The sequence below is a fragment of the Budorcas taxicolor genome, chromosome 1 (genome assembly GCF_023091745.1).
Source record: "Budorcas taxicolor isolate Tak-1 chromosome 1, Takin1.1, whole genome shotgun sequence".
In the NCBI taxonomy this organism is placed as follows: domain Eukaryota; kingdom Metazoa; phylum Chordata; class Mammalia; order Artiodactyla; family Bovidae; genus Budorcas; species Budorcas taxicolor.
The window spans coordinates 47,423,699-47,441,501 of record NC_068910.1 but is presented as its reverse complement, the minus strand read 5'-3'; the positions used below and the strand labels follow the sequence as shown (position 1 = coordinate 47,441,501).

At 44.3% G+C, this 17,803-nt stretch overlaps 1 protein-coding gene across 1 annotated transcript in view; it reads left to right on the top strand.

Moving 5' to 3' along the window:
• MYRIP (myosin VIIA and Rab interacting protein) overlaps positions 1–14,259 on the top strand; it is a 219,280-nt gene extending 205,021 nt beyond the window's left edge. The window contains exons 13-17 of the mRNA XM_052641292.1: positions 2,404–2,565; positions 7,251–7,355; positions 7,468–7,528; positions 8,902–9,020; positions 12,483–14,259. Of these exons, the coding sequence (XP_052497252.1) occupies positions 2,404–2,565; positions 7,251–7,355; positions 7,468–7,528; positions 8,902–9,020; positions 12,483–12,515 (480 nt within the window). The 3' untranslated portion in view covers positions 12,516–14,259. The remainder of the gene's footprint in view (positions 1–2,403; positions 2,566–7,250; positions 7,356–7,467; positions 7,529–8,901; positions 9,021–12,482) is intronic.
• The last annotated feature ends 3,544 nt before the right edge of the window (positions 14,260–17,803 follow it).

Sequence of the window (17,803 nt, the reverse complement as noted above, 5' to 3'; positions counted from 1 at the left end):
TCATATTGCTTTGTCTTGGCAGAGAAAATACGGAATGTTGGTGGATGACTATGTTGGCGAGAGAACAACAAGATGCTGTTGAGTTTGATATGGCCATAGGGTATGACGACAGTTAGTTTTCCATGTTTCTGGACATATCAAGGTTATGAGACCTTATGTCAAGTCATGTTTAACCACTGAGACACTGAAATTCTTCATTTTCTTTAAATCATTATTACAAATTTTGGCTCATTGTGAAAAGCTCTCAGTTTATGTTTTAAATGGTCATATCAAAATAAACTCACCGTTTTGGGTGTGGGTACCAAAAATAGAATATCCAAACTCAAACTGTCGTGGCCTTCTCTCTGATCTTTCTCCTCTCTCCCCCTCCCTCCCTCCTCCTCTTCCTCTTCTCCTCCTTTTTCTTTCCTCTCTCTCTGTCTGTAATTTTTCAAGCTCACAGCTTTTTCTCCCCTCAAATAGCTTTGAAATATTCATCATTTTCTTCTTTGGACAAAAATAAAGTTTTTCTTATTTTGAAGATGAAGAACATACGGCCGTATTAAACTGTGAAGATCTCTTAGAAACAGAAGTTCTCTAATACTTGCCTGTGATAAAGAAATATGACACGAAGGGAACACTGCAATAGGGCGGTGGCCAGCAGACATTCAGTGTATGACCCCGGTGTGAGCGGTGAATCACCCGGAGTGACGCCAGACGCAGTCACCGCTGGAAGCTCCCACAGCCCAGCTAGTTGTGTCTGGCGGTGCACAGTCAAATTTGCTTTCATCACACCTGCACTTGCTTTCGTTCCACACTGAAAAGTTTTGTCAAATTGCCAGTTTTCACACAGATGTACGAATCATGCCAAGGAATTGACTGAGTTGGACTATCTCAGGGGTCTTTGCCCTCCTCGTCAACACTCAGCATCACTCAGTTGCAAGTGATCTCCGTGCATGGCTCTTGGCTTGCCTAACTCTGTTATATTTTTACCTCAAGTTAAAAGAACCATTAAAGAAGGGGCGGTGCATATCATTCAGATCAACTCAAAATGACTGTGATTACATGTTTGAAGTGAAGTGAAGTGAAGTTGCTCAGTTGTGTCTGATTCTTTGCGACCCCATGGACAGTAGCCTACCAGGCTCTGCCATCCATGGGATTTTCCAGGCAAGAATACTGGAGTGGGCTGCCATTTCCTTCTCCATGTTTAGAGCTTTATATACATTGATTAAACCTCATGAATCTCTCTCTAATTAATTACCTTCTCTAGATACATCTGGTTCCTGTGTTGTCTGTTGTTTCATCACATTGTTAAGTAGGCTGAAGGGGCATTTGTTTCATTCACCCTGTCCGGCATCCCTCGGCCTGAATTATTCCAGCGATTTATTTTCCGTTTGCCTATGTTTTTGTTTTTTGGCCTCGTCATGTGGTATGCAGGATTCAGGATCTTAGATCCCTGGCCCAGAATCAATCCTGTGCCCCCTGCAGCGGAAGCTTGGAGTCTTTGCCCACTTTTATGAGAATCACGTTATAAACTCATAAGCCAAAGTAATTTTTCCTTTAATTTTCCCTCAAATTACTTTATCTTATTTTCTCTTTAATTTTCAGTGTAAGTGAAAGTGGAAATCACTCAGTCGTGTTCGACTCTTTGTGACCTCATGGACTATACAATCCATGGAATTCTCCAGGCCAGAATACTGGAGTGGGCAGCCTTTCCCTTCTCCAGGGGATCTTCCCAACCCAGAGATCAAACCCAGGTCTCCGGCATTGCAGGCGGATTCGCTACCAGCTGTCTTACATTAAACAGATTGTACATGCTTCTCAACATCATACTATTTTCTCAGAAATAGAGTATTACAAATTTCAGGTTCCTTTTCATTCCCTTAACCTGATTCAACCAGGCTAATAGTACCTGTTCAGAGAGGATTCACTCAAAATTTGTGGTTGTTTGAAATTAATTTCACCTCTTTTGTCTTCTCTGAATTTTTCCCAATTACTAAATTGGGAAAACTAAATTACTAAAATGAAGCAAAATTTTTATTGGAAAAACTGCATCATGAGTTTTTCTCCTTGTTTCCTCTGTCTTGATACTATGGTTGTTATAGTTGCTGGACAAATTCACCATTTATGTAGCTTATATTGTGTATTTTTATACAATTTTATCATATTTTTAGAATTTGCAAACTATTTTTTCTTGCAGGAAAGGTTGGGGGAAGAGGAGGTGTGGCTGACAGTGAGGGGGTGGCAAGACCTTATGTTACCACTTACGTGTAAAGAATGTTTATAAATGGGGGATTCCCTGTCTCTTTTTCCCAACGTTCAGTCTAATTCTTTCTCACTCCCCTGAATTGTAGCATCCCCTGAAAGGGCCCCACCAGTCCCGGGCCCACAGGCCTGAGCTCAAAGGCCATGCCTCCTCTGCAGGTGTACCTGGCTGCAGGCACTGTGTACGGACTTGAAGGCCAGCTGAGCGAGCTAGAGGATGCCGCCCGGTGCATCCACAGCGGCACGGATGAGACCGAGCTGGCGGACCTGGAGGACCAAGTGGCCACGGCAGCGGCCCAGGTCCATCACGCCGAGATCCAGGTAAGAGCTCTCCTCTACGCCCAGGTGGAGGCAAAAAGAGGGGGTACCTCATCTCCCACAAGAGTCATCTCTAAGCCTTTGTATCTGTCCGTTCCTGCCATCTCCAGCAGACTTCGTGGACATGGTCCTCTCAAAGTGAAGTGAAAGTGAAGCTGCTCAGTCATGTCCAACTCTTTGCGACCCCATGGCCTGTAGCCTACCAGGCTCCTCTGTCCATAGGATTTTCCAGGCAATAGTTTTGGAGTGGATTGCCATTTCCTTCTCCAGGGGATCTTCCCAACCCAGGGATCGAACCAGGGTCTCCCGCATTGTAGACAGATGCTTTACCGTCTGAGCCACCAGGGAAGCCCTCCCAGCATGGTCCTCCCAGGATGCCACCAAATCCTCCTTTTCAAAGTACAGCCCTCCTCTCCCCGAATTATAGCCTTGATAATATTTGTCTTCCAAACCTATGCCATCCTCCTCTTTGACAAATTCTCTGACCCTTGCTATAGAGGCTCCCACCCCACCCCAAGACCAGCCTCCCTAGCCTTTATCACACTGTGGATTACCTATTTAATGCCAGTGTTCCCCACGATAGACTGAAAGTGTCTTGAGAACAAGACTCTGGCTATCTAGCTTAACACCATAAGTCTAGTGCCTAACATGGGTTTGGGGCCCAGTAACATTGAGAGGAATAAATGAATGGAAAATGAAGTGTAGAATTCTCAGACCAGTATTTTGCATGATTTTCAATGTGGCTGTTTTAGAACTAACTACTATATTATCTGTAACTTTCTGAAGATGCTTGTTTGCAGTTTTCATGGATAGCCTCTTGGCCTCTGATTCTGGATCAGAATCAACTGTGAACTAAGTAACTGATTCTCAGACTGGGGTCTGTGAACATATGCATATTCAGGGACCCACAAAAAATGCTGGTCTCTGCAGCATAAGCTCAGTGTAGATCCCTGGTTCACTGATATTTTTGTAGACCCTGCATCTCAAAACTTGCATCCTTTGGAGAATGGGCATCAGTAGAAACCATCTCTGGACAGAGATGATAACAGTCTTGGGTGATAATTATTTTTAAATAAACATTTCTATTTTAAAGAGTCAAAAATCACAACTGCTGATACCATTAAGCACTCTTGAGAATGGGAGGGTACCAGTTCTGTGCTAGGAATGGCCTGGGAATGGGCTCATCACATATGACCCTGTTGACTGTTTATTACCTCAAATAAAAATCATTTCCCACAAATGCCCCTCAACATTTAATCAATTTATAGACAGTGTGATATAAAATAGAATCAAATCATTTGTTTTCTGGGGGTGTATTTTGCAGCAAATATTTCTCAAGTGGCTTGGCAGGAAGTAATATTGTTTATGGATGACTGGGAGGGTTTTATTGGATAATTAGTTATTTGTGCTTCCAAATTTTTCTAGGCTTAAATTACTGGAGCCATGTTTTATGGCAGAAAATCCTGGCATCCAAAATATCTATTTTCCATGTGTTTGAATGTGCCTTGTTGTTGTTGTTTAGCAGCTCAGTTGTGTCCGACTCTTTGCAACCCCATGGATTATAGCCTGCCAGGCTCCTCTGTCCATGGGGCTTTCCAGGCAAGAATACTGGAGTGGGTAGCCATTTCCTTCTCCAGGGGATCTTCCCAAACTCAGGGATTGAACCCAGGTCTCCCGCATTGCAGGCAGACGCTTTAACCTCTGAGCCACCAGGGAAGCCAGCCTGGAGGGTAGATGTGCTGAATTATGTTCTTAGATTAGGTCAGATTCCGGGGACGCTTTCACCTTGGAGTTTACCTTTGGGACAGGCTTGCCTGGTGCTCAAGGAGACTGCAGGACCATCCACGGGGCAGCGTGCTAAGAACAGCTGGCCACTGTGTCCTGCAGGGTCACCTCTGTGAGCATTCCTGGGAAAAGTCTCTCTTAACTCTTAATACCAGGAAAAGCTGTTCTCCTAAATACTTGGTCTTTATCTGTGAACACAGAGTCCTACACTGATCTTTTTGCTTTGGCTCCCAGAAAACTCAGAACTGAAATGGTCATCCCCTTCTGTTAAGAGTGAGGTTAAGGGTCCCTGGATATTCAGTCTTAGGAATTAATGGAACACAACTAGACAGAAAATGATAGATAGATAGGCAGATAGATAGATAGATAAAATGCAGGCAAAACCAACCCTCAGCAATCTCCTTTCCTCTTTCTTCATCCTTTGCCCATGGACTAAAGCAGGAAAAATTAACCCTTCTTATTCCAGAGCCTGGCAGTCAGCAAATCAGGAGATCAGCAACTTGCTGTCTTCAAGGGGAGGAGCCCTCTGAGCGGAGCCCTCTGAGCAAATCCCTCCATCAAAACTGCTTCCAGGAGAGAGTGTGGGCATCTCACTCACACCAGTTGCTAATGACTGACAAGTTTATTAGCAATCTATTTGTCTCTAAACCAAGGGAATGCCCTCCTCAGTGTGAAATTTGAGGAATCAGAATAGGAAGGCATCTGGGGGGCAGGGAGGGACAAGGACTGCACAGTGGCCCCTGATGGGGACTGGCTGCTGGGCAGCTTCTCTAGTGCTCTTTGACCAGCTGCCACCGTCCTGGCCTTTAGCTGCCTCCTCCTCCCTCTCTGAGTAAGACTGCCGGGATAGGGGAAGCATCTCCCATATCTGCCGCCCTTTCAGATCTTCTCTCTGCATTTCCTAGAGCAGCTTTCTCCATAGGCTTCATCCAAAGAAGCCCTCCGTAAATGACAGTGGAATTAGAATTTGTCTTGCGCAGCACGAAATAGCTTAGGGACAGGGGAGGCAATGGACTTTCCAGGTGGCTCAGATAGTAGAATCTGCTTGCAATGCAAGAGTCCCAGGTTCAGTCCCTGGGTTAGGAAGATCCCGTGGAGAAGGAAATGGCAACCCACTCCAGTATTCTTTTTTTCCTAATTTATTTATTTATTTACATTGGAGGATAATTGCTTTACAGTACTGAGGTGGTTTTTGCCGTACAGTGACATGAATCAGCCACGGGTGCACACGTGTACCCCCATCCTGAACCCCCCTCTCACCTTCCTCCTCAGCCCCTCCCTCAGGGCTGTCCCAGAGCACTGGCTTTGAGCGCTCTGCTTCATGCATCGAACTTGCACTGGTCATCTATTTCCCATGTGGTGACATACATGTTTCAATGCTGTTCTCAAATCATCCCACCCTCGCCTTCTCCCACAGAGTCCAACGGTCTGTTCTTTACATCTGTGTCTCTTTTGCTGCCTCGCATATAGGATCATCGTTACCATCTTTCTAAATTCCATATATATGCATTAATATACTGTATTGGTGTTTTTCTTTCTGGCTTACTTCACTCTGTATAATAGGCTCCAGTTTCATCCACCTCATTAGACCTGACTCAAATGCATTCTTTTTTATGGCTGAGTAATATTCCATTGTGTATAGGTACCACAGCTTTCTTATCCATTCATCTGCCAATGGACATCTAGGTTTCTTCCATGTCCTAGCTATCACTCCAGTACTCTTGCCTGGAGAATTCTATGGACAGAGGAGCCTGGCCAGGTACAGTCCATGGGGTCACAGAGAGTCGGACACGACTGAGCAACTGACAGGGAGGGCAGTGAAGACATCAGGGTGGAGGGCCCACACGTTGGGCTGGGCCCACTTTCAGGTCTCCGGTCTGATGCCCCAGCACACTCAGGCTGCATCATAGCCTCCTCCCTCAGGTCTGCCGGCCTCCTCCTGCCTCCTCCAGTGTCCCCCATGCCAGGTCTTGGCAAGAGGGCTCTGAGGATGGGGCAGCATGGTGCGGGCATGGGCACTGGCATTAATTTTGAGCTCTGCTGTGAGATGTTGGGTGCATCACTCATCCCTCTGAGCCACAGTTTCCTCGTCTGTAAAACCAAGAGGACGGTACCTGCATCACAGGATTATGACCGAAGCATGAGTGAGTTCACGTATTTAAAGCACTCGGCATGGTGATGGCACACAGTGATGCCCTTTTCTAAGAGCAGGGACCATGTCTTCTTCACCCCTGGGGACATGGACGGACGGGGATTCTTTCCTAGCACTGAATGGACTCTTGTTCTCTGTATCTACCTTAAGACAAATTGTTGGAGAAGAAATCTGAGCTCCTTCTCACCTTCCGATGTTATAGTGAAAGAAACCGGTGCCCAGAGACTGGAGGAAGTTTCTCAAAGCCACTTGGCCTCTTCATAGAGGAAACGGACTTGAATCAGGTGCTGCTGGGCCTCCACCTAAGACCTGGCACTGTGATTTTGAACTCGGAGTCATGGAAGAAGGAAGGTGGATCTCCAGCTCCTACTTGCCTTTCGAAACTCACAGCGTGTTGCCTCCCAGGGAAGCCCGCCTTGACCGCACCCCAACCCCTATGCTGAGCCCGGTGGCCCTGGGCCAGGGTTCCCATCATGCCCCAGGCTTCCATTTATCCCTCAGGGACCTCTGACAGGGGTGACATGCTCTAGAGCTAACAACCAGAAAATTGAATTTACAAAGAGGGATCCGTGGTTTATTTTCTCCACTACAGTACCAGGTAGAGACGTGCCTGGTAGAAGCTGAATGAATGAATGAATGAATGAGCACATATCAAAGCAGATTTGTTTTCTATAGGTTCATAACACTTCTAATAAAGATTCTCTCCTCCTGGACACTGTGCCTACTGATTCTGTCTTTCTGTTGCATTAAGATTTCTGATATTGAGAGCCGGATTTCAGCCCTGACCAATGCAGGGTTGAATATAGCACCCTGTGGGCGCCTCACCAGAAAACGAAACCAGAAGCAAAGGAACCAGGTGAGTTTGTCCCTTGCTCCATCTGCTGGAATACCGCATGACCTGGAAAATGCAGAAGATGAAACACCTGTGGCTTCACAAAGGCCTACTGATGCCTGTGTTCCGTTTGTAGGTACAAACCATAGACACATCGAGGCAGCAGAGGAGGAAACTGCCTGCTCCACCGGTGAAAGGTATGCTTACATCAGACCACAGAGCCACCCAAGAATCAAGCCTGACTCATTCACTTAGAGTAACTCAGAGATCTGAGTTTGAGGACTAGATCTAATGAGGTGTTTTCACCCTGAATTACCCTTGTGGAGAGTCTGTCTTGATCTGGATTCCTCCAAGAGGCAGACCCTGGGACAAGGATGTGATGTGGGAGGTAACTCCAAGAAACACGGATATGGGAAGAGAGAAATGATTCAGGGAAGGAAATTAAGCCAATACAGTGTACTTTGATTAGTATTAATAGTTTGCTTCTTTGTGCAAATGATGCTAAATCCTGATGGGGACTTCTGGGAGACAGTATTAACCGTATCTCCTACTTTCCTGCTCAAAGAATTAGGAAGATGAGGTTTTTCAACTCTCATCTTTGCTTGAAGGTTATTTTGGGCAGGGACATTGACTCCCTGGTACTTCTGACCATCACTCATGGGCTAAGAGAGAGTGGTGGTGCCTGCAGCAGGATGCTGTCAGAGTGGGCTGGGACGGTGACCATCAGGGAGATGTGAGCACACGCCGAAAGCATCTAACTCAGGGCATCTAACCCAACTTAGAGGGATTCCAGTAATGCCAGTCCCATCACCCTTATCTACTGGTCATTTTCAACCATCTCCCTGGATTCAGAAGCCACAGAGTGGGGATGCCAAACTAAAAATTTAGACCTACAAAGTAAAAGAGTGGAAAGTCGGTGGATACATGTTTGAGTCCTGGCTCTACCCTTCATTGTTTAACAAACATTTACTGAATGCCTACTTTATATTCCATGGAGCCCCAAACAATTAAAACGTACTGCAGATCCATTAGCTCTTACTTTGAAAGCCTTGAGTCTATATGTGTTTCAGAATCATTTGGACATTAGAAAGGTAATGCGGTCTGTGTGCTGTGGTGTCGCGTAGTGTCTGATAAACACATCAGTAGCCCTGCAGCCAAGTATGAGAATGCTCATGCTCTGTGGGTGGGACAAGGACCTGAAACAGCCACTTGTCAGCTTACGTCAGGTTTTGCCATTAGGCAGTTTTGACTCCAAAGTGATAAAGATTTGTCTTTTTTTTTTTTTTTTAGCCTTTTATATTTCAGAATTGCAAATAAGAGTTAGTAGACTGTATTGGATTATCTCCAAGCTACCTTTTTGCCAGAAAGCCACCAATGAATGATGCCTTGGTTTATTTGATCCACCCCAAAATAAATAAACAGAACAAAATGTTTCCACAGTCAGGCCTATGGACCCAGAATGAGATGCCAAGTCTAGAACAAAAATCTGGTAGACTGGACAGCTGCTCCTTCTTCCTTAACCATCAGTCCAGCTTCCAGATGATACTTATTCCTATGTGTTTCCTTTTAGCTGAAAAAATTGAGGCGTCTTCAACAACCACCATTAAAACATTTAACCGCAACTTCGTTCTCCAAGACTCCTCAACAAACGGGACTAAAGAAAGGAGTAGCAACCCCAAGGATTTGATAGTAAGTCATCTCTGTCTTAATGCCAGTTACTTTCACTATTGATGGCACCTCCATTCTGCAGCCATTCTTTCTGTAGATGCCCAGTCAGAACTTCCTGCATGATCTCATGGTCTGTTGGTTAAATGACAGGGTTCCCTATATTGCTAAACTCCTGGGTATGTGAATACATTCTCTCAGCTATATCTCCAGTTCCTTTTCGGAGCCAGGTTTAATATAAGAGAAATAAAAACATGTAGACAAAATGTAAGGTCTGATTGAGCTGTACAAGTTTTTATTCTGCTTTTGGTTCATATTCACTCTTCCTTAAATTTCTTGTTAGCCATTAAATACTTGTGTTCCTACAAAAAAGTCAGCAGCTGCCCATAAACGTGGCAAAGGAAGGGATAATGGATACTTTGCATAAACCTGGAGATCATGTAAGAGGGCTAAGGGATTATACCAACACACGCTTCAGAATTTTGCAAATGCTCGATGCTGCTTTCGTGGGAGGTAAAGATCCGGCTGAACTGTCCCTGAGATACTGATGATGCTGAGGGGGCAGAAGATGGCTGGTGACAAGACTGAAGCACAGGCAAACCTATTCGGTCGCCTTTTATGCATCACCCGTTGCTCCCTTCCCTTACACCCCCTACACTGTTCCTGTGTCGTGAGCACACAGACACCAGGAAACGGCACAGTGGAGGGCGTGCTCTTTTGAATAACAAGTTACTGCATCTCTTAGGCACCAGATGGCAACTGCGCTGCCCACTGCCTTCGCTGCACTGGCGAGCCATTACCCCGACCTTCCAAAGTCCAATTACCTGGCTCCTGGCCATTACTGCAAAGACCTAAAAAGATGCATTATTACTCGAAAAGGGCAGACCACTAGGGCCAAGGAAGGAATCTGTTATAAATAAGACAGTTAAAAACAAATTACCTTAGGGGAAAGTCAGAGGTGGGGAAGAGGGATAAATTAGGAGTTTGAGATTAACATATACACACTAGTTTATATAAAAATAGACAACCAAGAGGGACCTGCTGTATAGCACAGGGAGCCGAACTCAGCCTATAAGGGGAAAGAACCTGAAATATATATACATACATGCACCTGGGCTGCTGAGGTGGTGCTAGTGGTAAAGAACCCACCTGCCAACGCAGGAGACATGACTTGGGTTCAATCCCTGGGTCAGGAAGATCCCCTGGAGGAGGGCATGGCAACCCACTCCAATATTCTTGCCTGGAGAATCCCATGGACAGAAGAGCTTGGTGAGCTACAATCCATAGGGTCACACAGAGTCAGACACAACTGGAGCGACTGAGCCCGAAGCTCGCCTATATACCTGAATCATTTTGCTCTACACCTGAAACTAATACAACATCGTAAATCAACTATACTTCAATCAAACAAAAAAATAAAGAGAATAAAGCTCCAGGTCCCCCTCTCTTAAAATTATTTTAAAAATAAAACAATAAATAAATTACCTTCCATAGATAAGTGGTTGCCAGGGGCTCGGAGAAGGCAATGGCAACCCACTCCAGTACTCTTGCTTGGAAAATCCCATGGACAGAGGAGCCTGGTAGGCTGCAGTCCATGGGGTCGCAAAGAGTCGGATACGACTGAGTGACTTCACTTTCACTTTTCACTTTCATGCATTGGAGAAGGAAATGGCACCCCACTCCAGTACTCTTGCCTGGAAAATCCCACGGACAGAGGAGCCTGGTAGGCTGCAGTCCATGGGGTCGCAAAGAGTCGGATACGACTGAGTGACTTCACTTTCACTTTTCACTTTCATGCATTGGAGAAGGAAATGGCAACCCACTCCCGTGTTCTTGCCTGGAGGATCCCAGGGACGGGGGAGCCTGGTGGGCTGCCGTCTATGGGGTCACACAGAGTCGGACATGACTGAAGTGACTTAGCAGCAGCAGCAGCAGCAGCAGCAGCAGCAGGGGCTCTGAGGAGGGAGCATAGAAAGAAATGCTTAAGGATAAGAGGTTTTACTGTAGAGTGAGGGTATGTTTTGAAACTTGACTGAGCTGGTGGCTATGTAACATTGAGAATGTCCTAAATGCCCCTGAATTGTTCATTTTTAAATGGTTAATTTTATGTTTGTGAATTTCACCTCAGTAAATTATTTTTTAAAATTAATTAGCTTTAAATAACACAGAAAGGTTAAAAATGAAAGGATAGACAATATTTGCTAAATAAATGGAAACAAAAAAGAAAGGGCAGGAATGCTACTTTCAAACAAAGTAGTATCCAAGGCAGGAAGCACACAGAAGAAACAGGGAGGGAGCATGTTTAGATATTGATAAAATAAAGGAAATCACGAGCCTTTCTTGAACTGGCAAACAACGCAATTTAATGTGCCATGGTTAGTGACTTTAAAATTCTCTTATCAGCCCTTGGAAGCCCAGTACACCAGAAATATGTACAAATTAGATAATTTGGAATAGTGTAATTATTAATCTTTAATTAATAAATATATCTAAAAAACATATCTAACTTTATACTTAACAGAGCTTTCACTTTCTTTACAAACATCAATGGGCCATTTATAAAAACTGATTTTATACCGACTACAAAGAAAGCCTCAATAAATTCCCACAGGTAGAAAGTATAAAACTATCCTCTGTGACCCCAATCCTCAAAATGATCTCACATGTTCTGAAACTGTTAAAACCCCAACAACCAAAGCCTGATGGGGCTGGTAAATGTGTACACATCTCCATGCTTACTTACACACACAGACACATACAAATCACACACCAGTAGTGCTTCTTCAGAGAGATGAGGCATGCTAAATAAAATATTCGCAAATTAAATGCAGGGGTACTTTAAATAATAAATTACCAGATAAATTTTACAGGAATGCAACGAGACCTTTAATACTGAGATAATGACTAAAAATCCCACAAAAAATTTGTTTCTTTCTAAATTAATTTATAGTTTAATCTAATTCTCATAAAATTCTTAGTGAGATTTTCTTGGAACTAAAGTTCATCTAGGAATAAATATGAATGAATAGACAAGGGCAATTTGCAACATTAAAATGGTTTTTCTGCCAGATTTTTTAATAAATTAAAAACTGTAAAGAAATTGATGATTAATGAAATAGAATAGAAAGCTCAGAAATAGATACAGGCACATATGAAAATCTGTTTTATGATTTTTTTTAAGCCTTAGGAACCAGTAGAGAAGGTATAGATAATTAAAAAAAAAAAAAAAAGCTGTGCTTGGCAAATTAGCCAATGGGATGTAGTCGGAAGGGAATCAGTTTGGTCTTATTCCATATACCAAAATGAATTTCAGATAGATTAAGAAGTACATGTAAGAAATGCATCACTTTTTGAGTACTGTGAACTGTTTCACTGGGCAATGGGCATGCATACCTTTTATGACATAAAAAAGCAGCTGACGTTGCTGATGGCCTCGCTTTGCTTTCACCAAGTGGCTGATTGCATCTGCTCATTTTCTCACCTCAGGAGCCCACCCTGGAGTCTGCTGTGATGTATTAGCACCATGGAACTCCACTGCCAGTGACCCACTGCCTCCGGCCATACACGACAGTGCCTTGACCCAACAGCCATCTAATTACTGTACGGATTTCCACCTGAGGAGAGGGCCTGGGGAGGCCGCAGTGCACCCCTGCACAGGGCTGTCCTGATACCTCAGCCAGAAAGCAGACCCAGACGTCAGCACCAAGGTCTTGCCTACTCTCTGCCTTAGGCTCCCAGGGGAACCCAAGACAGAAAACCAAGACGCTGGCTTCCAGCAGCAGAGCTCCCTGTTCTCAAGATGCATCCTTTCCCTGTTCACTTTGCTACTGTGTGTTGTCTTTAAGACTTTATTTTATTTTTACCCTTTTGATTCAACTAGAATTACATGTCAACAATTTGTCCCAAAATACAGTGCTGGGGTCAGGGGATAGTGAAGGGAAGGGTATTAACATCTAAGTCATCAGTTCTTATTCATCTCTCACAGGCATGTCTGTCCCACAAATGCTTAGGAGAAAAGTGAAATGCCCCTGTAGTGAGCACTAGGGACTGTCTAACTTGGGGAGCCCTCAACTGTCAAAGTCTCCCTCTAGCTGCCTCATTCCTGCTGGCTTCTCACCCACCACACCACCAGTTCCTCCCATCACTTTACAGTCGGAAGCCACAGGACAGAAAGCTCTCACTCACCCGTGCCATGCCCAGGTCTGTCTGAAACAATGTCTCATCAAGAGTTCAGGGCTCTTCCTTGGACTTGCTGAGAGTCTCCCCGCTCTGAAGGGGAGAGGAGCCTGAGAAAGCCCACCATTGGCTTAACTTTAGTGCATTGTCCAGAATCAGTAAGATGTGGTTTAGCAATGACCACGTCTAAATGAGGTTTTAGGTAACTGGATGATTGCAGAATACAACCACACAAGGAAATACTGTACTCCAAAATTTACCTCCCCGTAAATATTCAGCTGAAGTAGTTAGATGACCCTAAAGATAAAAATGGTTAAGGAACACCCTAAGAAAACTTGCATGTCTGAATAAAGCAAGGACAAACTATGAATTCAACAGACGCAAGAGTTGAAGCTAACTCCCCTTGTGTGGTCTCAAACGCATGACTGTTCAGAGTGTGTTTATAAAAGCAAATGGAACTGGAATTTCACTCAATTAATTGAGTATTAGCAACTTTTTAAAAAATTTTCTCCTTGTATATTTTGAATCCGAGGAAGAAGGTATAAGATGGGAAGTAAAGAAATAGCATGACTGATGTTTATTAAGGGACCGCTCTGAAGGAGGTGATAGACTTATCATTCTAATCCTTATAGCAGCCCTATTCAGTGGGTATCCCCATTTTTCAGATGAGGAGACTGAGGGCCAGAGTGATTACTTTGCCAAAATCAGACCTTTAAGCTAAGTATAATTTGAACGCCTGACAAAGCCTCATTCTGTGTTGTTTTCAACTTCTATGTTCTTTTGCTGCTGTGCACATTTCCAGACCTGACTTGCTGCTGAAATGTGTGTTATGATCCATTCCTCATGGGGGTCTACCTATCTTCCAGTAATACTCCTTGCTGATGCTGTGTATGTGTTATCCAACAGAAATGAGTCCTTTGAAATAAAGTAAATCTTTGGCTTTTTGTTCTGTTGGTGTGGTTAAAAGCAAACAAATACACAATTTTAAAACACAACAAAAAAGATCTGAGTTCCAAATAGAGCGTTTTCTTTAAGAGGCATGAAAAGCAACTACTGTTGTGTTATAGTGTTAAAATATTCAGTTTTCCTTGACAAAAATGTGTACTGTGTAAGCCTTGCAAAAAAAAAAAAAAAAAAGAAGAAGCCTGCTCTATGGCATTTGAATTTTTATAAAGGTTTCCTTGTGCCAAATAAGTGCAAAGATTTAATTTACTATTAAAATCCATAAGCATATGTTATAGTTCCAGAAGAATTATTTTGTCATCAAGTGATTTTGATCTTCAGTGTCAATATTTATATTTAGATTAATTTTTATAAATGAAAATATTTTAAAGGTTTAAGAAAATCAGGCCAACAGGACCATATCTTTGATGACTTCTGAAAGTATGCTTGCCTTCATGTTATATGCACATTGCCGAGAAATACTGTCAAGAAAAATGATAAAGAAGTAAAAGTCATTTATGAAAATAATGCTTGTGGGTGTGTGATTTTTGTTTGGTTTTGTTTGGTTTTTGGTTTTTTTGGTTACAGAAGACTGGGAATGAAGAAGGGGTAGGGAAGTCAACGGCTAGTCATTGGCAGGGCCAAGATTCAAAGCCATGGTTGCCCCATACCCCGTGTTCCTTCTGGTTATACCACTCACCTCTCCACTGCTTGTCTTCCTGAGAACAGACTCGCCCAGGACCACCTCTACTGAGGGGTCACTCAGGTAAGACTAGTAGTTCTCAAAGCAGGAGGAGGGGCAGTGTGATTCTTGTGCCTCAGGGGACACTGTCACAACTTACTGAGGGCAGGACATGCACAGAGTAAACAGCGGTCAGGGATGCTGCTAAACACCCTCCAGCGCACAGGATAGGAGCTCCCCAAACAAAGAGTCATCCAACTCAAGAGGCCAATGGTGCCGCGTCTGAGAACCCTGGGTTAGACCCTGGAGGGAAGCCCGGACGCCTGTGGAAAAGCCGCTCCCACCTCCACGGGGACTGTGTGGCTGAGTGGGAAGCAGGGCAGTGACTCTCTCAGAGCCTTTCACAGGCTCAGAGGCAGCTGTTGGTCCCCTGAGGCTGGCCTGCTCACACACTGGCCTCTCCTATCCCCGGATGGGAGTAGGAGCCCACAACAAAACTGCAATGAATGAGGGGATAAAACAGCAGCAAAGAGCAGATGGACCTAGAGACGGTCATACTGAGTGAAGTAAATCAGACAAAGAGAGACAAATGTCATATGATGTCACTTACACGTGGAGTCCAAAGAAAATGATGCAAATCAGCTAAGCAACGAAACAGATTCACAGACATAGAAGCCAAATTTATGGTTACCGAGGGGGAAGGTGGGGAGGGATACATTAGGAGTTTGGGATTAACAGATGCAAATCACTGTACATAAAATAAACAACAAGGACTTATTGTATAGCACAGGGAACTATACTCAATATCTTGCAATAATCTATAATGGAAAAGGATCTGAAGCTGCTCACCTGACACTAACATAATACTGCAAATCAACTATGGCTTAAACAAAAAGCAGCAGCTGAGAGCCTTCTCTGCCCGAGAGGCTGACACAACAGTATTCAAGCTCGAGTGGGCATCACAATCCCCTGCAAAAACACAGATTCAGGGAATAAATCCAGTCACCTCCCATCCTCAGTTTACCTTCCTCTATGCTCCCACGGACAGCAAGGATATCAAACCAGTCAATCCTAAAGGAAATCAACCCTGAATACGTGTTGGAAGGACTGATGCTGAAGCTGAAACTCCAGTATTTTGGTCATCTGATGTGAACAGATGACTTACTGGAAAAATCCCTGATGCTGGGAAGGATTGGGGGCAGACGGAGAGGAGGGCATCAGAGGATGGGATGGCTGGATGCCATCACTGATGCAATGGACATGGACTTGGGCAAACTTCAGGAAAAGGTGAGGGACAGGGAGGGCTGGTGTGCTGTAGTCCATGGGGTCGCAAAGAATGGACACGACTCGGTGAGTGAACAACGACGACGCTCCCATTAGTCTGGCACAATATTTGCTAAACATTCACAACAAGTTAACACTTAGGTTGGTGGGGCATTTCAGATGGGGCCGGCCAGGAGAACAACACCAGGAGACCCTCTGAGATATTCTCTGGGCAGCATTTCCAGACCAGAATTCCTGACTTCTCTACACTGCCTCCCATCCCCAACCACATTCCCATAGGACAGCAAGACATGGAAACAGCTAAGAGGGTTCAGACACACTCCTGTTACCCAAGCATTTGGCTACCCTAACCCAGAAGCCCAGAAAATTTGTATTGAGCAGCCAATGTGTGTTGACAATCCAAGTATTCAAGAGAACCAGTCTGAATCAACAATTAGGGTGTCAAGAGTGATAGGCAACTAAACTTATAGAAAATTTACAGCTCTTCTTGTATCCAGAATAAATAGGAACAGAGTAAAGATAGTATTTTCCCCTAAGAAAAAAGAGCTTGATTTGCCATGCCAAAAAAAAAAAGGCACCCAGTATTCATAGTATTTGAAGGCTGCCAGAAAACACAGCTCCACTCTCTGACATCCCACAAACCAGCCCAGTGACCTATCACCTCATCTGTAAAATGGAGTTAAAACAGCTTCCTCGTGGCATTGTTAAAAGGTTCAGTGAAGGGCTTCCCCAGTGGTCCAGTGGTTCAGAATCCACCTGGCAACACTGGTTTGATCCCTGCTCCAGGAAGATCCCGCGTGCCATGCAGCAACTAAGCTGACTATGCGCCACAACCGCTGAGCCCACACCCACAGCCCATGCTCCACAACAAGCAAAACCACCGCAGTGAGAAGCCCGTGCACCGCAGCGAAGTGTAGCCCCCGCTCACTGCACCTAGAGAAAGCTGGTGTGTGGCCACGAAGACCCACCAAGACAGATAAATAAATAAATATTTTTTAAAAGATAAAAGGTCCAATGAAGTAACACACAAGGAAATTCTCAGCAGAATGCTTGGTAACTATAGGTCCTCAATGTCCTCCTTTTTCTCTTGGAATACGAAATACATTTGCATATCAGCACCAATGCTTTATTTTGCAAAATGCTATGTCTCGATTTTTCTACTCATCGTAGAAGAGATTATTTTTCTGCAAATATTCACTCCCTTATCCCCCTAACTCTAGGAGGAGTGCACTGCCTCACCCCACTGGAGCTGGGCGTTGCCTTGTGGTTGGTGGAGCACACTTCTCTGTCTCTGGCTGCTATAACAAAAATACCGAAGACTGGGAAGTTCATAAACAACAGAAATGTATTTACCACAGCTCTGGAGGCCGAGAGTCCAAGATCAGAGTGCCAGCATATTTGGTTGTGGGGAAAGGCTGCCGCAGACTTCTCATGTGTCCTCACATGGAGAGGGTTCTCACTGGAGCCTCCTTTAAAAGGGCACTAATCCCAGCCAAAAGAGTGGAGCCGACCTAATTACCTCCCAGAGGCCTTACCTCCTCATATCACATCTCAGGGGTTAGGTTTCAACACGTGAATTTTGAGAGGACACAAACATCCAGACAATAGCATTATTGAACCCTTGGTTTGGACTTGGTCATGTGACTTGCTTTGGCTTATGAGATGTTATTAATAGAAGAAGAGCTACATAAGGGACTTGAAATATGTTTATGGAGTTGGGTTG